This window comes from Ruditapes philippinarum, unplaced genomic scaffold, assembly GCF_026571515.1.
Source record: "Ruditapes philippinarum isolate M1 unplaced genomic scaffold, ASM2657151v2 ctg2256_1_1_1_1, whole genome shotgun sequence".
Classification (NCBI taxonomy): domain Eukaryota; kingdom Metazoa; phylum Mollusca; class Bivalvia; order Venerida; family Veneridae; genus Ruditapes; species Ruditapes philippinarum.
In genome coordinates this window covers 112,933-134,862 of record NW_026862338.1, presented here as the reverse complement: position 1 = coordinate 134,862, position 21,930 = coordinate 112,933, and the positions used below count along the sequence as shown (strand labels likewise).

At 32.4% G+C, this 21,930-nt stretch overlaps 2 protein-coding genes across 2 annotated transcripts; one reads left to right on the top strand and one right to left on the bottom strand.

Moving 5' to 3' along the window:
* The first annotated feature begins 5,053 nt into the window (after positions 1–5,053).
* On the top strand, positions 5,054–10,112 carry LOC132718721 (kinesin-like protein KIF28P). The gene is made up of 8 exons (XM_060702436.1): positions 5,054–5,204; positions 6,076–6,224; positions 6,967–7,104; positions 7,426–7,650; positions 7,966–8,034; positions 8,329–8,448; positions 8,955–9,216; positions 9,892–10,112. Exons 1-8 carry the CDS (start codon positions 5,084–5,086, stop codon positions 10,110–10,112), a joined length of 1,305 nt encoding a protein of 434 aa, XP_060558419.1. The 5' UTR covers positions 5,054–5,083.
* Positions 10,113–12,725: 2,613 nt separating this feature from the next.
* Positions 12,726–14,494, bottom strand: LOC132718719 (interferon-inducible GTPase 1-like). Its single transcript, XM_060702435.1, has 2 exons — positions 14,480–14,494; positions 12,726–13,910 (listed from the first exon to the last, which is right to left on the bottom strand). The coding sequence occupies exons 1-2, from the start codon at positions 14,492–14,494 to the stop codon at positions 12,726–12,728; spliced, it is 1,200 nt and encodes a 399-aa protein (XP_060558418.1).
* Between the last annotated feature and the right edge of the window lie 7,436 nt (positions 14,495–21,930).

Here is a 21,930-nt window from a genome sequence, read left to right as displayed (position 1 = left end):
GATCACAGTGCTGCCGTTATTTTCTGATATCTGCTAAATGTTGCTGTAATTTTCTGATCACAGTGCTGCCGTTATTTTCTGATATCTGCTAAATGTTGCTGTAATTTTCTGATCACAGTGCTGCCGTTATTTTCTGCATCCGCGCAGTCTGATCAGGATCCATGCTGTTCGCTATCAGTTTCTCTATTTGTAATAGGGTTGGTAAGCGAACAGCATGGATCCTGATCAGACTGCGCGGATGCGCAGGCTCGTCTGGATCCATGCTGGTCGCAAACCCATTATGTTGGTTTTGTCGTGACACGGTTCAATTTTTTTATAATAAGCGATGTCTTTGATTAGCGAAGAGTGTTTAATAATGTATTGTTTAGTTTAGTGAGCATGCTACATTGCTAAACATTTGAAATAAATTGATAAAATCTAGTTATAAGATTATAAGGTAATTATTATTTCATATCTGTATTCATCAGCTCCATACAGAGATTCCAAACTTACAATGCTTCTCAAAGACGCTGTAGGCGGAAATTGCAAAACTGTCATGGTATGTCAAGAATTCAGTTAATTGATCAAGTAATATTTATTTCATCATTGAAATAAAAGTAGCATTTTCAATTACGGTTGCTTGCATGTTATTGTGCTTTTTTTCTAATTGCCCGTCTCTGCTCGTTTTCTTTAGCTCTATTCAAGGTCCGCTTATCTCTGCTTCTCGGTGCTCCTAAATGAACATTGTGTTTTAATTCCTTTAAGTTTTGTCCTAACGAATATTTAGTCAAGCTATTTGTTCAGCATTAATATTGGTCTTGGCTTTTCACTTTGTTGATGCTTTCTCAGGGTTGTCAGTATTATATAATGACTTGGTGTTTTCATATATATTATCATATACCTAATTATACCTTTTGTACTGTACTAGTATATGAATCTAGTTTGATCGTTCGAAATGTAACATTTTTTAAACTCATTTATATAGTAGTATCACAATTAATATTCGGCTCTTGTTCAGGTATATATAGCAGGATATAAAGTTTGTATATGTAAATACAGGTTGCAAACATAAGCCCTGCAGATCAAGACTATGAACAAACATTATCAACGCTACGTTACGCCAGCAGGGTCAAATCTATCAAGAATAAAATCATAGCGAATGTCACCAAAACAGACCAGTTCATTAAAGAGCTACTAGAAGAGAAAGAGGCACTGCTAGATAAACTTAACGAACGACGGAGATCTAGTATAGGGTATACTGAAGAAGGTTGGTCAATGCGATAGCACGCATTAAGCAAATATACTGTTTAACATTGGTCTACCCACAAAAGTGGCATTTTTGATGTTGTTTGGATACTATGTCGTAAAACTATAAGATAAGATAGTTTTTGTGAAGGATAGATGTATATGGTGAAATATCTTTCATTATACATGAAGTCTTTTTGGTATTTTAACATAGGTTTTAAATATGCATATGGAAAATGTATTGATACGTATGTTATGATGATATGATGCGAAAATACAACTGTCACACACATATTGGATGATGTGCTAACCGAGTCCAATATAGGTTTTGCAGCTGTATGAGAGTCAAATAGAATCAGTAATAAACTCAACAGTTTTATTTTACAACACCGCTTTTTTCCATTGACAGAACTTTGTATCAAGGTCTTTCAAATAGACCCCTTTGTTTTAGATTTTTTCGAGTCAGAAAATGAAGTCGAGACTAGACAGAGTACGATAATGATATTTTATTGATTTTCTGGCCTCGGGGCTAAACTGATAAAATTGAATGTAATAAATTTTTGTCGGGAGAATACATAGTGCAAATGCTAGGAGTTTATTGTTTAAATTTTATAATGTTTAAAATGTATCATTTTCTTTCTTTATTTATGAAGAAGCAACACTACCAATATAAGATAATTATATAATACGATTTTTTTAACTTACAGAACTTAAGATGCTTAAAGAAAAACAAATGTCAGAGGTAAATATCTTAATGGCAATACATCATTAATTGCTATGTTTTATATCATAATTAAATAGTTTTAAATCAATTTCTTCTCAAATAAATTGCAGTCGCTTAAAGAACCTTCCAGCTCGTTTGTTTTGGATCCCCCTTTATGTCGACTAATTGCAGATACTAAATTAAACTTACCTATGTGAATATCTACTTTAGATATACATATATATATATATTTAAAACAAAAGAATGTAGTATGTATGTTTGACAATTTTTCTGTAACTTTTTGAAGTCGGTTACTTGAACTAAATCGTCAATTATGTTACCTACAGACCGGTGGGTTCTCTCTCTGGACACCCTTAAGTTTCCTATTCCTAACTAATAGAAGAAACTTAAAATGAAAGATATACAGGTCTTGTTTTACACAAAAACCAAATGTTTTAATATGCAATCGCATTTGTCCTCACTAAGTTAAAGATCTGTAAATTTGTATTTTTAGATTCAACAACTCAAGAGTGAAATGATAAATGCAGAAAAAGCTTGGCAGACAAAACTAAAGGAAACTAGGAGACTCATGGAGGTAAAGTGAACATTAACAAATGAATGTATAGAAATTGTATAACCTTGCAAAGACAATGTGAATTATGTGTTTAATTATGTATCTAATTATTTATCTAAATATTATCTAATTATTATCTTATTATTTAGATGACCAAGAACATGAAATCTTGAAAACATGAACGCCTTCTAAAATTTAAATAAGCTTCGTATGTCTTCAGATAGCATCAGTTTTGAAAGTAAACATTTAGTTTTCATTGTGAAATGGTCGTGTGAATCAAAATTAAAATCGAAAAGTGCTGGTACATCAGTATTTCATTTTGTTTTTATTGTTGTCAGCATAAAAATTTGCTGTTCTATGACATTGTTAAATTTATATAGTATTTAGCCATGCACTTTTATCAGCATTACTAGTACTTTATGATTGCAACATTTTCAACTTGAAACAGAATTTTGCAACCTTTCATACGTGCATTATATTCCTTATATTACATTATATTACACGAAAGTGCAATGTTAAATATATATTTTATAAACAAATGGTATGTGCACTTACAGGAACAAATTGCTAAAGAGAGAAAACTGGCGAAAGAGAGGGCAGACGTTCCTCATCTATGGAATCTAAACGAAGATCCTGCACTAACTGGGAAGATAGTGCATCTTATTAAACCAGGTGATGATTTATTTTTATACAAATGGTACTAAAAGTATTTCTTTATCATACACTTATACATAAACCATTTTGATAATCAATTATACAGTAAAAATTAATTCGCCATAGAGTTCGCGATGAATGTTCAAAACAAAGTTTTAAATTCACAGGGCCAAATGATTGGAATGGATTCATTTTTTGAAAATAAAATGAAATAAGTCAACAAGAATATATAGCATGCGAACGAATGATTGAAAACTGATTTTTATGAATGCCAATGCCAGTATGTACCAAGGATTAAGTACTTATATAACAAATTAGAATAAAGGCGAGGAATTCACACAAAAATCGAATCTCGTAAAACGAACAAATTAAAGCGAATATAGTTTGTTTTGACATTTCAGTTTGGCCTTCATTTACGTTAGAACTATATCAATATACAATCATAACCATGTAGTGTTTCTTTCAGGATGTGTAACTACAATAGGTAACGCAAAGGCATTAAATGCACCTACCATAGAATTACATGGACCGAGGTCAGTGAATACTTGATGTGGTATTGCTTCTATTTGAGTGTACATTATGCTCGTTCTTAGACTCGTTTATTATATTTGTATAGTTCCCTTCTATTAAGTGTGCTCAAATTTAACCAGTCGAAACATACTTATTTTAAAGTAAAATATCTAATTGTTGTAACTAATTGAAAACCTTGTTTTAAAATTTTGAACCATTTTCGGATGCAAGTTACATTGCAATATATAAGTAAAAATTGCAAAGCCGTACATTGGTCGATTTTTTTTTCGGAGGTGGGGGTATGGTGTATGCTAGGTTTTAAAAACATTTTTATCGATGAAGAACTGTTAAAGAGTCTGTTCTGACGCTAATATCGCAATATGAATAATCATTTAAAAAGTCAATGAATGGATGTTTTAAATCTATGCATCTGTAGGGATCATTTGCCTTGGCCAGAGCTTGGATCCGAGTTGACATAGATCTTACACTCTTACTCTACGAACATGCTGTCAAATATAGAGCAAATGCAAACAATGTCATTATTATTTTTGCTTGAATATCGCCCCATAACTTACATGATCTCCAGTTACTTTTTGCTTTACAGCATTGTTCCGGAGCATGGCGTTATACAGAATAATATCAGCAGCATTTCAATAAAACCAGTAAATGGTCAAATAAAGATAAATGGGACTGGTATTACGGGGCAGACTACTCTGACACATCAAGACAGGTAAGTAAAATTTTTACTAGATGTAGTAAATGAAGTCGATATTTTCTTGAAGCAGGTTGATAACTATACAGTTGTCAAAGGGATATTGAATTCAAGCTGGCATCTTCACTTATATATATTTTATTTTTTTCTTATTTCAAACCGTTTTTGTTTGCATTTGTAACTTAGAACGATTTAAATTCACACAAAATTTACCGGCAATTCCAGCAATTCTAGTCTTTGAATATGATCCCATTCATATGATATATTGGACAACAAAGGAAACAAGTGAAATCACACTCACTTTTTTGTGTAACCATGGATATATGAATACATGTCCTGGTACATCTTTTCATTTTATATCTAACTTTGAGGTATTTTGATATTTTTTACATAAAGTTTTTCAAAATGATTATTTTTTGCTGTGTTTTAGTTGTTCTTCTCATCACTAGTCTAAAAGTTTTATTGTATAGTCATAATTAGTTTTATTTTTATTATGCTTTTATTTTGTTGAATTTTCACTCATGACATATTGTTTCTCGCCATGTATTTATATACTGAAATAACTTATTATTATCATAAGTCGATTTTTAAATACATACATCACATGAAAGCTAATGTTACTGTATTATTTGAAGACGATCGCACATGTACGTATCCCATGAAACAACATTTATATCATTTCAGGGTTTTCTTCAGTGCAAACAACATGTTTGTATTCCACAATCCAATGGAGGAGAGACGATTGCAACAATCTGGCAAGGTAATGAAGGTGATTACATTTGAAATGGCCCAGCATGAGATTGCAGAACATAGCAGCGTTAAATCAGGTATGTTCAAATATTAACATATCATGTTTTGGTTACCTGTATTACAATCAGGAACCTGAAATTTAAAACGAACAAAAATATATTTCAACAAAAAAAAAACACCTTTCTACACTGTATTTAAGTTTTTTTTTATATATATATAGAAGGGGTCATTTTTTGTTGAAATATTGCTTGTGGATTTTTTTCGCTTTATATTTTATGTTGCTGTGCCTGTATGTATAGATGTAGGACATCATAAAATTTTAAAACTTTATGCACCAGTCTTACTAGTATGTTTTTTTTTGTTTTTTGTTTTTTTTGTATTTTTTTGTATTTTTATTCAAGTTTTGAGTGTTACACAGAGAAAAAAAATTATGTTTTAACATTATGTTTTCAGTGATTTTTAGTATTGCTTTCAGAATTATGAATAGTGCAATATTTTATTTTTTAATTATTTGTCCAGTATGATTATAGTCATTCAAATTGTGTCTGGTTTGTTTTTCTTTCATTGTTGGCTTGCTGCGTGAATGAATTTCTCTTATTATAGATGTTGCATGCGGTTACAAAGCAACAGTTTTGCATGACGAACTTGTCACAGTGAAGGTTCCGTTATTTATCGCCGTATTAACACATTTGCGAACGTTTCTGAAATAATTCAAAATTTTACCATTTTCAAGTTTTAATTTTGAATTCTGCTTATGCCGATACTAGACGGCATGGACGTCAGCTTGCGAACGCCAGTACTCAATGAAACTGAAGCTGCAAAATGTTCAATTTTGCCGTTCTGGGCGTTCTTTATACACCTCGTATTTCTTTTGTTTTCATTGCTCTTGAGGGATTTTCCGAAATTAAAACTTTGTTTATAAAAAATATATTTAATTGTTTTATGAAGGTCTTGAATGGTTACGTGAAGAAGTTGCAGAAACACTGATTTTGACATATGAGGCTAATGCAATATCAACAGAACTTGGGCAGGGTATTTCATTTGAGCCAGTCATAGTACCAGCTTTGGTGCTTGGAGACAAAACCAAACGTTCTAAGGCGAGTATTATTTACTTAATCTTTTTATGTTTACAATTAAAAGTTATATATACACAAATGATAAAGCTACCAGGAAGTACCTGGCTTTTAATAAGTTTAAACTTCTTAAGAATGTAGATAATATGGAAACCTTAATGCCCATTATGCACAAGAAATGCTTTTATTTTCATTTTCAAAAGCTTTTTAATTTTGATGTTCCAGTATAATTTCCTAATAGTTACTCATTGGCAATTTCCTTGAACCATTTTTTTTCTTCTGTTGCTTTTGTCAGAAAGAACAATCATAGTGATTTAGTGTTTTGTCTGAAAGTCAAAATACTACTTTGTTTAGATTTTTTTTTGTACAATGTCAGGTAATAAGCACCTTACTTGCTCTAAACCCATTGCTTAAATGCTATAAAACTAATCTTTGCCTTTTTAAAAGAAGGAAAACAAAATACTCGTTTCTGAGGCATAATGTGTCTTTAAACATGCCAAAAGAACAGCAAATTGAAATGGCGCAAGCTCAAATTGATACAGCCTGTTCATGGACGAGAGTGTGATAAGTGCAAGTGTGCGAGTTACCGCCCAAATCCCTTGCGTTGGCTTGCAGAACGCAACATATAACATGAAAAAGTTGATTTTTCTTTTTTTTTTTCGAATAAAGTGCAAACGTACCTGTTTTTCAGGAGTCATAACACAAAATCAGATCATTCAGACGCGTATATATTTTTTAGATATAATGAAATTTTGTTGATTTACAGGTCTTTATACGCGTAGATACAGCTGAGGGTGGACAATTCCTTTGGGGAAAGAATCATTTCCAGGACAGGTTTGATTTAATGATGGAGATATATAGAAAATATGAGAGTGGTGAACAAGATTGGCTGCCTGAAACAAAGGTCTGCTATGTATACAACAGATATATTATTACTAGCATTGTATTGATTTTAAGAAAACCTATGCCAAGTGTATTTTATAGAGTTTTCCTTATCGCTGTCTTTGTAGTAAACTTGATGTTGATAAACTCTACTGAACAATACTATAACGTTGAAAATTTCTTACGTAAACTTCGCACTTTTGACTAGATAGAATAAGTTTTCTAAACTTAATTGTTAACAATAGTTGCATTTGTAAAAGAGTGATATAATAAATGAATAAGAGAGGCAACAAATGTTTTATTATAATTAAAATTAACATTTTGTCCCGTCTTTTTATAAAAGACACAGAACCCATTTTGGGAACCCCTAGATACACCTACACTGATTGGAGTTGCAATTGTTCCTTTGGAATCACTGGCTTACATGCTGGACATAGAAGAACAGATGATTGGTATCTATGACTACCAGGCTCGTCTTGTTGGTCACCTCGGTGTCTCCCTTATACCGTGTACCGAACACGGGGACGAAATGTCAGATGAATTGTCAGTTGAAGATCCAAAAGAATTGGTAGAGTTGCACACTTATTTATAAAGTTATTTTCTTTAAAGTGTAAACATTTTACGCCCTTTTTGCAATCGGGATATCTAGGTGACCACATCTTGAAAATGTATTTGTGTTTTTTTTTCAACTCATGTTAAAATAGATTAATGATAATATATGACTTAAACATAAAAGTGATTTATTGTTTAGTCCTAGGCGAAATTGCGCATTAATTTTTTACATCCTTTTACATCTTTCATACCAAACGATCATTTCTGTTAACATATACTTAGGAACTGTTTGATGACTGTAAAATGTAATAATTTTCTACACTTTTCCTAGCTACATCAAGACATTGCATTCAAAGTGAAGATTAATAGCTCAATCGGAATTCCGAAAAGATATAAATCGGTATGTATTAAATATGTATATCTTTACTGTATACTTTTCTGAAGTATTCTCATTTATTGCTGAAAATATGTCATGATTTTCTGTTAGAAAACAACTGATTTTGATAACAACCAATGTTAATGTTAGACTTTACATACCCGAGTGTGTGTAATTTTTTATATTCTTTTTCTTCTGGGAACAAGAGCATTACGTATAAAGTTTGAGTTAACGGTCCTGACAGGCTTTTATCTGAGAAAAGTTATTTTCACTTTGCATTATCTTTATTGAGAACAAAATGTACGTTTATTATTGCAGTCGTGGTGCCATTATACATTTCACACCGAGCAAAACCCAGTCTACTCAGATGAAGTTAGTGGTGTGGTCCCTAAATATAGCTCGGATCATCTTCATCATATAGGGAGTGTATCAGATAAGGTTATATACTACACAACTTATTAGATCATTATATGATTTATTAACTAGTATTTTATGTTGATAACCATGATTAGTCGGCTTAAAGTGAATTGGTTTATAACAGAAGATTTGTAATACGATAAAACTAACCTAATACGTATTTAGTATTACACATTACAACAAACCACGAAAGAATCATATATGTTGCTGGCAAGTGTGATATAAATCAATTTTTGAAATACTCGTGGCAAATTGTAGACTAATTCACTTAAATATAAATTATCTTCGTCGGCAAAGTGTATGTCAAAATTGTACTGATATATTATATTAACTTTCTTACAGACTTCAAAATTGTGTAAAACTATTTTATCATGATGGCAAAACATTCATTTTTATGGATTTTCTTACCAGAACATGTTGCGTTAAAACATTATATATCTATACAAATTCTTAAGATAATTATCGTATGTTGATATATATTGTTTAGGGATATGCAATATTTTAGCTCGAACTATTCTCTTTTACAGACGATAGAATACCTGGAGGAGAGCTCGTTACTGATAGAATTGCATGGACGACAAAAGCGAACGGATGACACACGCCGGGGTAGTACTATTGATGCTTTTGCTATATCAGATAAACGCCGTCTAAGCTGCTCTACAAATTTGGCAAAAGACAATGTTTGTACTCCTTGTAGTTCAGCAATCAGCAGTTTTGTGCAGCAATCAGTTAGCGGGATACTTCTAGAAGAAAGTAGTGATAGTGAAGATGAACACCACAAAGACGACGGTAAAAATAATTGTAACCTTTGAAGTTAGCGCCCATCTTAATTTATATCTCTCACATTAATTGATAAATAACATTGTTTAAGCATTATAAAAATAAGTTTTTCTTCTACAAAAATATGTACCCTAATGAAGACAAATATTGAGATATAGCAAAATGCTAGGGAAAATTAGAACAGGTTAGAGTTGTTGAATAAATAAGCTGTGTCTTTTGCTATTCGTCCATTTCTGGAGATTGACTAGGCTGTCTGTTGACTACGTTTACGAACTTCTCCATTATTTGATGATCAGCCAGATAGGTATGTCTCGCAGATATCGTTGCATTTTCTTCACATTACTTGAATCTACACTAGATTCTCTTCATATTCTTCAATTCCATTTCGTTTTGTTATCGTATAGTTATTTTAGAAGATTTTCAAAACTATTTAATACTTGATGTAAGTTCATGAACGTGTATGCCATTTTTGCGGTTTTAATGCATGATTTAGTACTTTCATATTGCACTTTTTTGTACTTTCATAATGCATGATTCAATACTTTCATAATACATGAGTTTGTACTTTCATAATACATGATTTTGTACTTTGTATTTTTATAATGCATGATTTAGTACTTTCATTATACATGATTTAGTACCTTCATGGACTATCGACTTATTGTGACTGTTTTTTATTTACAGACAAAAGGGATGAATTATTTCCTTACAGTACCTCCGGATCATCTGAGCGAACAACTGTCACATCCGAAAACACGCAAGGACCAAATAAATTCCAAATCCCTGACATTCTTTTAAATAGTCGTGGAAATGATTTAGACAGGTTATCACCATCTCTTGTAGAGGTTAGAAATGGAATAGCGTCCGTCATGGAAGAAGTTCTCAAAAGAGATGGTCTCTCGTAAAATACAGAATAACACAAATGTAATGTTTGAATTGTATTTAGGCTTTCATTTGATAACTAACTGATATTTTACTTACATGGTGTACACAACATCGCTCGTGAATACATAATTTCATAGGTAAGAAAGTCGTTCATACACGTACATGTTCTTTGTACTGTAAATGTAGATAGTTCGATTGATTTTTTTCCCGAAAAATCTCAATAAATAAAAAAAAAAGAAAACCGTTTAGTATAATTTCTTGTGGAATATCTTAATTAAACTCTTTTAAAGAGCTCTGTAGGTCCCTTATTGATTTGAAGTCATCTGTTATTGTTTTATAACGCGCTACAAATATATCAAAATTTGAATTACTTAAAGACACCTCTATTAAAGTCTTTGCGAGCTACTATACTAAGGTATCTCTAATTGAAACCAAGACTTCTAATATTATTTGAAAACCCCTTCAAATATTTTAACATATGTAAATTTGGCGTTCCATACATTTCCACAATGGCATTGCAGGTTTGTGAATGTTGGACAAGGTCGCCTGAACATTGAATATTTCCTATTATTTGTTGGTACCATTAAAAAATTTTTTTTTTAAATTAATCTTTTGGCCCTTGATATTCTTGAAATTACATTTTATTTTGCACAAATATTCTTTTACTTTTGGAACGACACGTCGCTTTCCATGCAATGAAACAAAATCGCCACATTGACGGTTCCATGACAGATGCATGAAACTAAACATAAAGAATATTCTGTTGGGTTGTTTCAAGTTTTAAAATAGGACACCTTCTTCATATAATTTCAGTGAACATCTTGATTATAAGATAAAAGATTGATTTAATGATAAATCATGACTAACTTGATCATATGTCAATAAAGTATGGAATAAAGTCAGAGGACGTTGGATCTCATTTAGCACTGTCGTCTATGTAATTAATATGCCTTTCTGTGATAGAACGTAGATATATGTGTACATGTATTTGAGAAATGTTTATTAAGCGTCCACGTGCTAATGCTAAGTCACGAGATGATGATCGATATTTAAAGCATTGCCACTTGTTTTGTACGTATCTCTCCAATATTTGTCTTTAGACTTACATGTATATGTTACGGATGTGAAATCTTGGGTTTTGCCGAAGTAAAAAAGCCTTGAAATACCCACTTTCATTTCTGTGAAACAGATTGCAGACTAGGGAATCCTTTGTTTACAGTGAATTAGTCTGAATGACGCTAACAAATACACGTTTAACATGCGTTATTAGTTATTGATAAGATGGATTATGGTAAATATGTTAAGAAAATTTATATTATGATGCTGAATTACATTCAAAAAGCAAACAAAAATTGTTGGGCACAATTTTTAAAATGATTACTAGATAGCGTTAATGTTTTAACCATGATTGCGTTATACTGGGTGTAGGTAAGGAAGTAACATTTTGATTTATAATTTTATTCAACTCGTTCAATATATTCAGTATTGAATCTACACTCATACAATATCTATTTATTTTACACACTTTTTTATACACGTTTAACAATATATAGACTGATTTATATAAATTTCTGATATGATCTTAGATAATAAACTAGTGGAATAATCTTCTCTGACTCATATTGTATTGTATTGTGAACAGTGTATTAACTATTCATACAAATACAGTAGTCTTCAACATTTCAATTTCATGACGTTGTGGCGGTCTTAAACATACCAACATCATAAGCAGTTGAAACCAAATGCCACAGTAATAAATTATAACGACAAATTATATTACATTCTTAAATAAGAATCTTAAGTATACTTCGATGTTATAATATTCACACGCCATGTCCCATGTAAATACACAGTTCAAGTAGCAACGATATTTTGTTGTTGCTTTTGTGATTTGTTTCTAATTTAGAGTATGAAACGCGATTTTTTTCTTTGATGACACTTCACACAGATAAGTGTAAATAAAATTGATTCCATAAAAAAACACTCTTTGCTTAGTGAACTTAGGATAGGTGTATTCTGAAGCATTGTAATTATTTCGAATGAAAAACAAGCAAACTTAAATTTACTCTATCTATTATCAGTAAAAAATATACTCATACACAAATCAACAACATATAACTCACATTAATACAGTTTTGGCATACATTAAACTTTTGCTATTGAATTGTTTCAGTGAAGTAAATTTCTGTCGAACGACAACCAAGTGAAACAGTAGTTTCACGTTTATTATTAACTGTCTTATACTTTGTGTCCGTTTTATCTCATATACACATCGATTATCAAGCTATGTCAGTTCCTGGAGAAAGACTTGAGTTACCAAACATGACATTCCGTATATGACATAAATCCTTAGTGATTGTCGCAAATAAATACGAATACAATTTTATGAATACGATTGCCGACAAATGATGGTCACAAACCTAGCATGCTATGTTATAATTGTATAAAATATATTTTAGTCAGCCAGTCAAAATCAAGGTTGTTTTCTTTTTAGTTTACAATGAACTTTTAACAAGCACGTACAACACACCCTTGGTCATGCGGTAATAGAAACTGTGAAATATGTTTTATGTTATCTAGATTTATGTTCATCATGAACTTTAATTAAGCCATTGCAAGTCTTGTCTTGTGTTTTAACTTTTTAGATCTTTTTCAAGTTTTCTCAATCTAAGTTTAACCAACATTAATTCGTCATCGGCCATGACATCGCAAATCTTGTCTAGACATTCTTGAATCGTACGAGGAGACTTGTAAGCGGAGTAAAGCATGCCGAGGCCAGGAAATGTATACTTGGAATATTTCTGTACAAAAGCCCATTTTTTGTCTTCCGTTTCTGTATATAATTGATTTTCATCTCTCACTCTATCATCACGTGATTTCAATCGGCTTTCAATTTCACTCTCCGGCACGTTTATTTCTCTAGCAAATTCAGTGATAGAGTCTCTATCAACGCAATATTTTGTTTCACATTCCTCGAATATTTTCTTAACATGGTATGTGTCAATCGTTGATTCGAGTTTTGGAATTGGTAAAAATCCTGTAAATACTGACGCAACTTTTCTTCCCAAGAATTCTGTTTTGATAGTCTCTGTTTTATCTGCTATGACTTTCTTCATGTGTTCAAACAAAATATGACATATGGCTTCAGCTTTCATGATGGGAAGAGCCATGATCTTTTCATGCAGGGAAAGGATGTCATATTTCTTGTCATGTCTAGAACTTACTAGAAAAATATCATAAAATTGTGGATCTAGATCTGAATCTTTCAAATTGTCTTTAATATCTGTTCTGATCTTTTCCATGCACGTTTTTTCGCTGAAGTTATCTGGATCATCGTCTTGTGCGTTATATAGATCCATATCGGTTTTTGAACGAACGAAAAGAACATTTCGTTGAACGGCAATTACCTCCTTAGCTAACCACAAATCATTTTCAGAGAATCGCGTGCAGCAAACCATGATCACTACGCTTGAATCAAGAATTTTGTATTTTTGTAAATACTCTTTTTTGGGAAAGTTTTTTCTTCCGACCCCTGGGAAATCTCTGAGGGTTATAGAATCGTTTCCCGGGTACTTGTATGATTCTATGCTTGTTGTAGTTTCGAAGACTCCTACAGCAGCTGCGCCCTTGTCCTTTGCTTTTAATCCTCTCAGTGTATTGATCAGACTAGACTTTCCTGATCCAGTTTGTCCAGTAACTCCAACAATCAGTTCTTTGTCTTTCCATTCCTTTAAGTGTTTTCTGATGAGTATGTTAAGACCACGCAAAGACTCTGTCTCTAATTCGGCATTCAACTCTTCAATAAAGGACCGAAAGATCTACAAAGCAATTTAGGTCTTAGAGTAAAATGGTATGTCAGCAAAAGCATGTTAAATCATACACATTATTTCGTATGTGGTTCTACCAAATGCCCATTCGTGCCTGAAGAAATGCACGGAGGTCTACCACCACCAGTTAAGCTAGTTAGTTGCCATATGATCTCAATTGTGATGGTGCCAAGAGGGCCATGATGGCCCTGAAATCGCTCACCTGTATATAGACCCCTTGATGAAGGCCAATTTTAAACCAGGGGCTTTAATTTGAACAAACTTGGTAGACACCCATTGGAAAATGTTTTATGATAAATATCTAAGCTCTAGCTCCTTTGGGTTTTTATAAGAAGATATAGGGAAAAACAATGACCCCCCTATGGAGAGGCCAATTTTTACCCTAGGGCTTTTATTTGAACAAACTTGGTAGACACTCACTAGGAGATATTTCATGCATAGTATCTAAACCATAGCTCTTTGGGTTTTTTAAAAGAAGATTTTTTAAGTTGTTACTATAAACATATTAAGTAGGAAAATCTATGAATCCCGGGGCGGAACCAATTATAACCCAAACAAACTTGGTGGATACCCATTCGAAGATGTTTCATGCCAAATATCTTAGCTCTACCTTTTTGGGGTTTTTAGAAGAAGATTTTTAAGTTTTTACTCTATACATAAAGGGAAAAACAATGACCCCCTGGGGCGGGGCCAATTTTTACCCCTGGGCTTTTATTTGATCAAACTTGGTAGACACCCACAAGAAGATGCTTTATGCTTAATATCTAAGCTCTAGTTATTTTTGTTTTTTGGTTTTTTAAATGAAGCTTATTTAAGTTTTTACTATTTACAAATAAGGAAAATCAATGCCCCACTCCCCCCCCCAAGGGGCAGGGCATATTTTGACACAAGGCTTTTATTTGAACAAACGTGGTAGACACTGACTAAATGATATTTCATGCCAAATATTTTAGCTCTATCTCTTTCGGTTTTTTAAAAAAAAGATATTTTACGTTTCTTCTTTCGGATGCCATGGCAACCAGAGTTCTGCTTGAAATTAAATTCTTTGAACAATTTTCAAAGTTGACTACCACAGGAACATTCCTGTGAAGTTTATATGAAATTGGCTTGGCGGTATATGAGGAGATGTCGTTTAAATTAAAAGATTACGGACGTACGAACGCGGATGAAAAGCGATCACAAAAGCTCTTTGTGACATGGTGAGCTAAAAAAAAACAAAAAAAAAAACATTAAAATCCGTTAATGATTGCAAGTTATGTCGAGTAAGATATTGATCAACTTGTTTTACACATTGTCACTAAAACACTATTTTGATAAAATACCAAAAACGTATGTTGATATGGTTTGTAATTGGCACCAGTCGCTTTTTTCTCTCTATTTCATATGTTCTTATCTCTAAAATAAAAAATGTGACTGATGAATCATGAAAAATAAACTTACGTCATATTCCCGGATATGTTTAATAAACCCTTCTTCGTCTCCAGCATCGTCACTAGAGAGCATAAAATCTTCTAGGCTTGCCATTAATATGCAGTCTACAACTAGAACCGAAGTTATAAGCAGTTAATATGGAATCATTTTGACAATTTTTTATCAACACACTTCATGTGCACAAATTAAGTTCAATTAAGAAAAAGAAAGCTTAGGCAAACATGTTCTGCCTTTATTTTATTTCGATTCGACTACCAAACAAGTGTGAGTTGTACATACCTATTTTAAAACTGACTACATTAAACTATTTTGAATACGATTTTTTTCGCTTCAGCATTTTTCTTGTATATTATGTCTATTTTAGTTTATTGCCACTGCTAACATACTAGATAAATGAATATATTCAAACGAGTGTTTGTTTAAATTTTGAATTAGCGATATTTCTTTTAAAATACGAGATAAAATTTTTTTTTTTTTGTGTGTCCGATATTCGTGTTAAAATGCTCATATCTAGTATCTATGCTATGAAAATAAATAAACATATCAAACCAATGGCATTACTTGTATAAGACAAAGTTAATAACTACCAAAGGTCTTTTGAGTGATTGCTTTCTTTTGCTTTGCTAGTAAGTATACTGTTATTTACAGAAAACTCATAGTATGGATAATATAAATATATACCACCTTAATTCTAGCTTACATCCAAACATCGATATTTTATCTTTTAGGGATTACAACCTACAATATCTAAATTTAGGATATTTGGAAATCTAGTTATAGTATAGCGACGAGACTTGAATAATAATATCTGTCATATTTTGCGGTTCGGATCGGAATATCTGTCCCGAGGTGACCCGCCCATTGGGCGGTAACGAGGCTTGCCGAGTTACCGCCCATAGGCGGGTCACCGAGGGACGGATATTTCCATCCAAACCGCAAACATATGTCAGATATTTTTTCTTGCATATTCTACCATATGCCATTATATTTTAAATTCTCTAACTTTAATTTCAATGGAAATTTATATAATTACAACCATAACTACTTTCTTACAACAGCGTATGAATTTCAACTTCATTCATAACGGTAAAATGACGTCATCCTGAGCGTGTCATTGTACAGCACGCGACTCATCTGGCACCCCCATGCCAGATGAAATTTCCGGCATGGGTAAAACTCACGAAAAAGCCAGTCTGATATGCATGAATGAGGAAATGATATGGCCTGGGCGACATAGAGGGTTTTTTCCTCGAGGCAGTAAGGCCGAGAACATTTTCTGTAGAGAAAATCCCGAGATGCCGCTCCAGGCCATGATAATTCCATAGAACAGTCGAGTTCGATATATTATAACTGTTTTATCGCATGATAAACATTAATAAGAATTTTCATTAACATATAATTTCAGTTTATGTTTGGCTTCCCTTAATATATTAAATTCCCCACACAAAAACCTCGGTTACTTTAAATGGTACATGTAAATGACCGGTTTTTGTTTTTTTTATTGTTGCAAGCCCATTACGTATGAGCTAATCAGAAGTATGGTGGGTGTTCCTGCACAACCATTCCAACATTGCTGTGAATAATAGTGAAGCTAACCGCCGTTTGATCAGCATTTGTTTTTGATAGATTTTAAATCTCACCGTGTATATCCAGTAACGCCGGAATGTGAAAATAACGCACGATTCGGGCAAAAAGCAACGCATTATTTGTGCAATAAATGGCGAAAACAGGATTTCCAACTGGTCATTGTTTTTAATTTTACCGAACTGACATGACTGAAAAAAGGAATAGCCGCATACGGCTGCGAAGACATTACTCTTTAATATCGCTCATCAAAATTATTGCAACGAAATTGCTTTCTTTTCGAAATGATTGCTTGACCACCCTTTTGAGCGTGATTTTTGCTTTTTGTCGACTCTGATACAATGCATATTATACCGTGTAATTTCGATTTTCGGTAGGCAAGTGACATGGACTAAACTTCTGGTGACATAGAAATTTGAAAATAAGCTGATAATGTGATCCAAGCCTTTTTTATATGGTAAGTAAACGCCGATGTACATGGATTGTCCTTCGCGGTAACGTCCAAAATAAAGGTTTTCTTTTTCATACAGTATATGGTACTGAATTATTACACAATTTTACCGCCTTTTATCGGCGAATACAATTTTATATTTGCGACCTAGTCAATGTTTTTTTTTCGTAACTTATTTAGAAATATATGATAATAAGATCTTGACAAACTTTCAACATTTTGATTGGATATTGTAACTTAATACAATTAAATGGTTCTTCCCTAAAATTAAGTATTATTTGCAAACAGCTTGCCCACGCCTGATCTTGTAAGAAAATAAGAACAATAGAATTCGTTTGTAAATAAATCTCATAGATAATAATAGAAAATAAGTGTCTGTATAGACCTTTTTACACTACGACTTTTGCACAGTAAAGGATGTTGCGTTTCGCGCATGCTCATTCTGAGTAGGAGTAGGGCAAAATGCAATATCGATGACGTGATTTCAAGTTATGTTCCAGAAAACAGTAATCTTCAGATGATTGAAATGGTAAGTACTTAAATACTTAAAACGTGACAGATATACGAAAATATGAGGGACTAATAATTCAATGACAAAAAGCGCATATAAAAGTCCTCTGTTTAAGGTATCGTATCATTAGACGACTTTTTCATCAGTAATTTAGATTGAAACAACAGGGTGATAAAAATGAAATTTTATGACCCCCTATATAACATAATATAACACAATTTGTATAGTACACTTCCTTTGAATAAGTGGATTGGCAATGTGGTAAGTGTCAAATAGTTGACAAGTGACCGGTTGTTTGTTTTCCAGCTAGTTTACAATATCAATCAACTTAGACGTTTTAGTTCCACGACATAGTTAACCACGTAAAATTATAAAAAGCGTAATTTAAGTAACTTTTACATATACCAGTCTCATCGATGTTTCTTGATATTGTGAAGTGACAAAAAGTGTGACGTTCACATGCATATGTTACGAGGAGCCAGATGAAATGTATGTTATTTCACTACCCACTACCCATGTTAACTTCACACAATTTTGAAAAATTATCTAAATATATGTATAGTTATGTGACTTCAATATTTTTTGTTTGGCATCACAGTCAAATCGCATAGAAGTTTAAATGAGGTAAATTGAAAATTAAAAATGCATTATCACATTGTCTGACTTTTTTTTTTCAAAATGATACTTAACCTCGATTTCATATGTAATAAAATTCCTTTACGTTTTTGTTGGACAATATCTCTGTTTGAATACTTGAATACAAATTCATTTTAGTGCAATTACGCTAAACAGTGTTTATCAAACTTAAAACTTTTCGTCTGTAATCGCACCACCTTTGCTGTGAAAGGCTTATCACATGGAGAACATAGCGCTTAATATCAAATATTCGTAATCAAGGAAGCAGAATGTAAAAAAGTAGTAATTCATTTCCATACAAATCCAAAATCCATATAGTTGTACGAATTACCAAAAACGCAGCAGAAGAAAAGGATGTGAAAGGTAATTGACCAATGGTGTTTTTTAAGTAAAACAGGACACAAAAAATAGCAAGGCAGTCTGAAGGACAGCTAAAACCCCTTCCGCAGTGAACATGAATGGGTACTTCTTACCCTTTTACCCGACCATGACCTTGATGTTGTGTCATGCATATCATAAGCAAAAAGTCTCACGATGGTGATTATATGTGCCAAGGTATTTAAAATTTTCAATAAAGTCAAAAGGTTATGGAGAACATATTACCTTGACCTAGCAACCTGGATGTTGAGCTCTGTAGATTCTGTCATGGTGGGGATCATCTTTGCCAAGTAATTTTTAAAACATTTGAATTGTCAATAAGTTATAGAGCTGACATGACATGAATAAATGTTTTTACATTGGACATTTCGGTGTGCCCTGACCTTCAGGGTTGTGACTTGATAAGTGTGCTGTGCCAAAGGTGTCATAATGGTGATCATTAAAAACGTTATCATAAAAACATTGCAGCGAATTAAATGTTATGGACTGACACAAAATGTAGAATTTCGAACATTTGACCTGTAAGTGTGACCTTGCCCTTGAGGGTAGCAATTCAATTATTGCGCTCTGCACATCGTCTCATTATGGTGATCACTTGTGCCAAAATATTCCATAATTTCAGCGGTTACAAAGTTATGGTAGTTTTGGAGCGGCAAGAAGTGTAGACTTTTTATTATGAAATGAAGACTTTTTAACATTTGACCTTTTAGTGTGACCTTGCCATAGGGGGTAGCAACACAATTTCTGTGATCTTCACATCGTCTCATAATGGTGATCACTTGTGCCATGTTGTGTCAAAAAAGTCCAGCGGTTTAAAAGTTATACGAAATAGTTACGGACAGACGGATGGACATACAGACGGACTGACGGACAGAGGCCATCCTATTATCCCCTTTCCGCTACAAGTTTGCTTCTTTATAAACGAAGCATGCGAGAGGTCTTTTTGCTGCTGTGGAAGATTTGTTTAAATCGAAAATATTTGGGGATATTTTTGCCATAAAAGATTATAAGTTACGATTATTTAACCAAATAGAATTTATTATATATATTGAATATACTTGTAGTATCATGATGAAAGTTTGTTTTACACTTCATTTTTTTAATGTTTTGAAAGATGATATGTCGGAGAAATGGACTTTTTTATTGGCACATTAGGCATACGCTTTTCTAAAAGGGAACAATTTATGTAATGTCATCAAACTAAATTTAAAATAAATGATATACACCTGTATAATAATACATATTAAAAGCAGTATCACAATAAAAGTTAAGAACTAATAAAATTCAATAAGCACATTTTCGGTTAATGTTTTGGTAAGTATATGGAAACATTTCCTCTACATTTTCCAAAACAGGCATAAAGTTTGTAAATCAAACAATTTTAAGTCCCAGATTTACATAAAAAAGATTTACATAAAAAATGTTGATATCATTTGATTTAAATAAACAGTATACAAAGCTGCGTGCCTCCAACCACAATATTTGAGGGAAATCTTGAGTAAAATTTGTGCCATTTGCGCCAAAATAAACTCCGTCGCGTTATTTAGTCATACAGGTTCAAAAGTTTAAGGAGCAGCAAAATTTCGGTACACGGTTCACTCGGTCATATAAAAGTGCATGGTGATAATGTACCCGTAAAATTCACTGGTAATATTTATCAAAACATGAAATAGTAAAACGCTATTCAGAAAACAATACAGTAATCGATTTATACAATTAAAAAGATTAAAACGAAATGAAACATCCACGTAGCGCTAGGTAACGTAAATGATATTTTCCGTTTTTTCTTTGTACCGATTTGTTCACTTCGATGTTAATTTTTCGTTAAAGTTAAGAAGTATGTTGAAACGGAGCATGCGCAAAACAATTAACGTAGACTGCTCCTAATGATTTTTCGCTTTAAATGAGAATCGTTCACTACAATCAGATACGCAAAAATGGATGCCGCCAGCAATCAGTCTGAACAGTCTGATGACCTCTCCAATGATGACCTGTCCAATAACAGCACATGTTGAGCATAATGGCCCTTTAACATTTAAACATTTGCATTATATGTATTACATTTACATTTTAATATGCTTATGATACAAGTATGCTACAATTAGATGAAATAAATGCATATGAAATATGCTAGATTTAACGCTTGATGAATATATTGTCATATTTTCTACTGTAATATATGGTTATAATTCCTGCAGTTTGCTGTGCCCAGCTTAAATTAGAGACGTGCTAATGAATCATTACTTGGAAGTTTATTGCGAAATTTCAAGTTTTATCGTCTGTTACCGAAATTTATGCAGATTTAATTAATGCTCTTGAGGGAAACACATCTTTTATAATAATCGTGTATTATTAATTGCAAGTGCATTTTGATTATGAGAAAACCCTTCTTTAGTCTGCTTTGTTTTGTTTTGTTTTTTAATTGAAAAATATTGATACAATTACTTTTAACAAGCATTGCATGGATAAGAATTTTATAAAATTTCACTCGCGATGGAATGAGATTACTCGTGTATTTGACTTTTTTGTTGTTGTTTTCTTTGACATTTTGTTACGCAAATGAAACTTCAAAACTATATATATATATATACTTTAAATTTTCATCCCAAACAAACAAGTCCGTTTTATGTTTTATCTATATTTCATCACAAACAACTAAGTATATTATATCTATAGATACAATACATCCCAAACAACCAAGCCTGTAACATCCATATTTCAATCTGCACCTATAATGTTTACATGCAATAACAATTCTGTTATATCTATATTTTAAGCTGCACCTATAATGTTTACATTTCAAATAAGCAAGTAATGTCTTAAGTATAGGTTCAGCAACGATACCTGTTGCACAAATTTATAAATATATTTGCGTCATTTTAAATGAATTTTTGAATTTCAATTGCTGAAATTGCTAAGGATGTAGCTATTTCTACAAAAAGCGCGTTTAGTCTTATTATTTCCAAGTTGACTTTCAATTCTTTACGTTTGCGAAATTTTATGGTTCCATAGTATAGCCT

Bases quoted from the DNA above. Each gene is read 5' to 3' on its own strand.
- LOC132718721 (XM_060702436.1), top strand. From the start codon at position 5,084: ATGTTTGTATTCCACAATCCAATGGAGGAGAGACGATTGCAACAATCT. The intron at 8,449-8,954 runs GTTATATACTAC...TCTCTTTTACAG, and splicing joins TAGGGAGTGTATCAGATAAG to ACGATAGAATACCTGGAGGA. The intron at 9,217-9,891 runs GTAAAAATAATT...TTTTATTTACAG, and splicing joins TGAACACCACAAAGACGACG to ACAAAAGGGATGAATTATTT.